General features: G+C 57.7%; 1 protein-coding gene across 1 annotated transcript in view; it reads right to left on the reverse strand.

The window, feature by feature from the left end:
* Nucleotides 1-283: 283 nt before the first annotated feature.
* Nucleotides 284-2,672, reverse strand: part of KCNH2 (potassium voltage-gated channel subfamily H member 2) — a 30,428-nt gene continuing 28,039 nt past the window's right edge. The window contains exons 11-12 of the mRNA XM_021706256.1: nucleotides 2,229-2,406; nucleotides 284-829 (exon numbers count right to left, since the gene is read on the reverse strand). Coding sequence (XP_021561931.1) covers nucleotides 680-829; nucleotides 2,229-2,406 — 328 coding nt within the window. The 3' untranslated portion in view covers nucleotides 284-679. The remainder of the gene's footprint in view (nucleotides 830-2,228; nucleotides 2,407-2,672) is intronic.

Consider the following 2,672-nt stretch of genomic DNA (forward strand, 5'->3'; position numbering starts at 1 on the left):
CCTGAGTCCCAGCAGGACTGCTTCTAAATGCATGCAGTCCAGATGGTTCTTTGTTGTCCCGAATCCAGGGCCCTACAGAGGTAGGATGCCCTGGAGATGATGACCTATGTCAGCCCCCAGGGAGCACACCCACACTGCATATACCCACACCCAAATATTGGGGCAGCCCTGGAGGCCCTGTGCATGGAGAGACTCAGATTCCTGCACATGTGCACCTGTGTATGTCCGCATGTGAACACAGGATACGGCAAGTGACAGCTGCACCCTCCCAACACCACCAGAGTCTCCTCAGGATAATTATTTATTATTCATAGTCATCAGCATCTTCATTAATTATTCATATGATCCTTAATTATTATCCTTAACAATAAGAGCAGTAAATAGCAGAAAAGTTCTTGAGGTGCCTAAGGCCCAGGGCCGGGTGCCTCCGGGCAGTTAGACCAGCTAATGCCCTCAGGGCAGTGGGGGGACCACAGGCCCCCATCCACTGCCGACCCTGCCCCTGCCCCTCTCACTGGGGCCCAGGGGACTGCAGGAGGAGATGGTCCCAAGGGCTGGAGGAGGAGCTGTTCCTCTCCTCTTCCATGGTCAGGGCTTCCTGAGCAGAGCCTCTGAGGGGAGAGGCCCAGGCGGTGTCCTGATCCCTGGGTGAGCCACGTGTCCACACTGGGCAACCCCACTAACTGCCGGGGTCTGAGCCATGTCTGTGCAGGGGCTGGGAGGTGAGGGCCCCCAGCTGGCCCGGCAGGGAGAGGCGTCGAGTGGGTCCATCTTGGGAGAGCTCTGGGCCCCCTTGGGGGAGCTCCTCACACTCCATGAACTGGGAAACCTGCAAGAAACACAGAGCATGAGAAGACGAGGAAGCTATGGAGAAAGAGGAAGCGGATGGGGGGGGACAGGAGGACCCAAGTGACAGAGGACAGACAGGAGGGCAGGAAGACAGAGAGGAGGGTCAGATGGGCAGAGGGAGAACTGGAGGGAATAGGGAGAAGAGCCAATGCAACCAGAACAGGATAGGGACCACCAAGGACAGGCACTGAGGTGGAAAGGAGAGAAATGTACTGTCAAGAGGGCAAGAACCAAACAAGAGAGCTGGGAGCAGCTGGGGAACTTCTATGTGACACAGGGGGGTCTTGCCCCTGGCCCAGGGAATGTTCAAGGCCCTAGTCTTCCCCAGGGAGCATGGCAGCTGAATACAAACTCAACCTGGAATAAGGAGTCCCTGTGTTGGGACAGAAGCTGGCACAGAAGGAGAGACAAGCTTCCTCCCTGCACTCCAGAAAGAACTCAAGGACCCAGAAACAAGCAGGCTGGCGGCCAGGTATCTGAAGGCCATGTAGCGGGCCAGGGCAGATGGGAGGGGTTTGTGGGTGCTGACGAGTCTGCTGGTGAGAGCTCTGCGGGGGAGGCTGTGAAGGGAGACTGGCACATTTGCTGACGTGGGCCCTGGTGTCTGCAAACAGGAGCAGGCAGCATATGGGAGGGGGGAGCGGATGCCAGGGGAAGAGGGGAGGGAGCAGATCCCAGGCCGCCTCTGGCATCTAGAGGAGTTCCTATCAGGGACACTCAGGAATGGTGCAGGGCGGCACAGACACAGCAGTCCTTCAGAAGCCGGGAAGACACAGGCAAAGATGAAGGGCAACCAAGGCCTATCTCCAGCAGAGGCGGGAAAGGCCCAGGAAGTCCTATCCTTGGCACTTGGCCTTGGCACCCTGGGAAATGCAAGAAGCCCTCAAGATGACCCTACAACAGCTAGTGCTGAGAGCAAAGACGGGCAAGATAGTCAGACCAGGGGGATATCAGTCACAGCAGAGACTTGAAACCCTGTCCCAAGATGTACTGGCAGGCAACCCTCACCCCCAGGCCTCAGGCTCAGTTAATTCTCCTTGGAGACCACCCTTGACCATGACACAGGTACTGCGGTTAGACTAGCCCTTCAAGACTAGCCCTTCAGGCGACACTAAGGGAGCCCGGAGCACTTAGCCTGCTAGTTTCCTGTACCCAGCAGTCTTGAGGCTTCGGACTGGGGGCTCTCCTGCCTTACCCTGTGCCCACAGCTCCCGAGGCAGCTTTCCTCTAGAAGTACAAAGGTGAGAGGAGGGTTGGATAGGGTGAAGGGAGGCTGGGACACAGAGACCAGGAGAATGGGCAGCAAAGCAGTTTGGGGTAGAATCGAGTCAGAAAGGGCCGAGCTAAGGGTGCATGGGAGAGGGGTCTCAGGAGCTTACCTGAGAAAGCGAGTCTAGGGTGAGGGTGGGGATGGGGCTGACAGGCTGCAGAGGGGAGGTGGAGGTGGGGCCAGGCCCCGGGGTGGTCACAGCACTGTAGGCGGGTGGGACCAGTGTCATCTGCCTCTGTAGCAGCTGCAGGACGGTGGCCATGTCAGCACTCAATCGGGTCTCCAACCTGGGACAGGAAGGAGGGAGGATGTTCAGGAAAGCGAGGACACCAGTGATGAGCTCCACTGGAATCCAGTTCCTCTCTGCATTCCAGGTGTGGCAGGGCCTGGCTCAGCTGCCGGACACACAGACAGACTTAGGCAGAGCAGACACTCCCCCATCACCCTGCAGCACATCCAGAAGTCAGACTCCAGAGCTCAGATACCAGAGCGCACTCCTACACTCCAGGTCACACACACACACACACACACACACACACACACACACACACAC

The sequence above is a fragment of the Carlito syrichta genome, unplaced genomic scaffold (genome assembly GCF_000164805.1).
Source record: "Carlito syrichta isolate Samal-C Ts95f unplaced genomic scaffold, Tarsius_syrichta-2.0.1 Scaffold315400, whole genome shotgun sequence".
NCBI classification, from domain to species: Eukaryota; Metazoa; Chordata; class Mammalia; order Primates; family Tarsiidae; genus Carlito; species Carlito syrichta.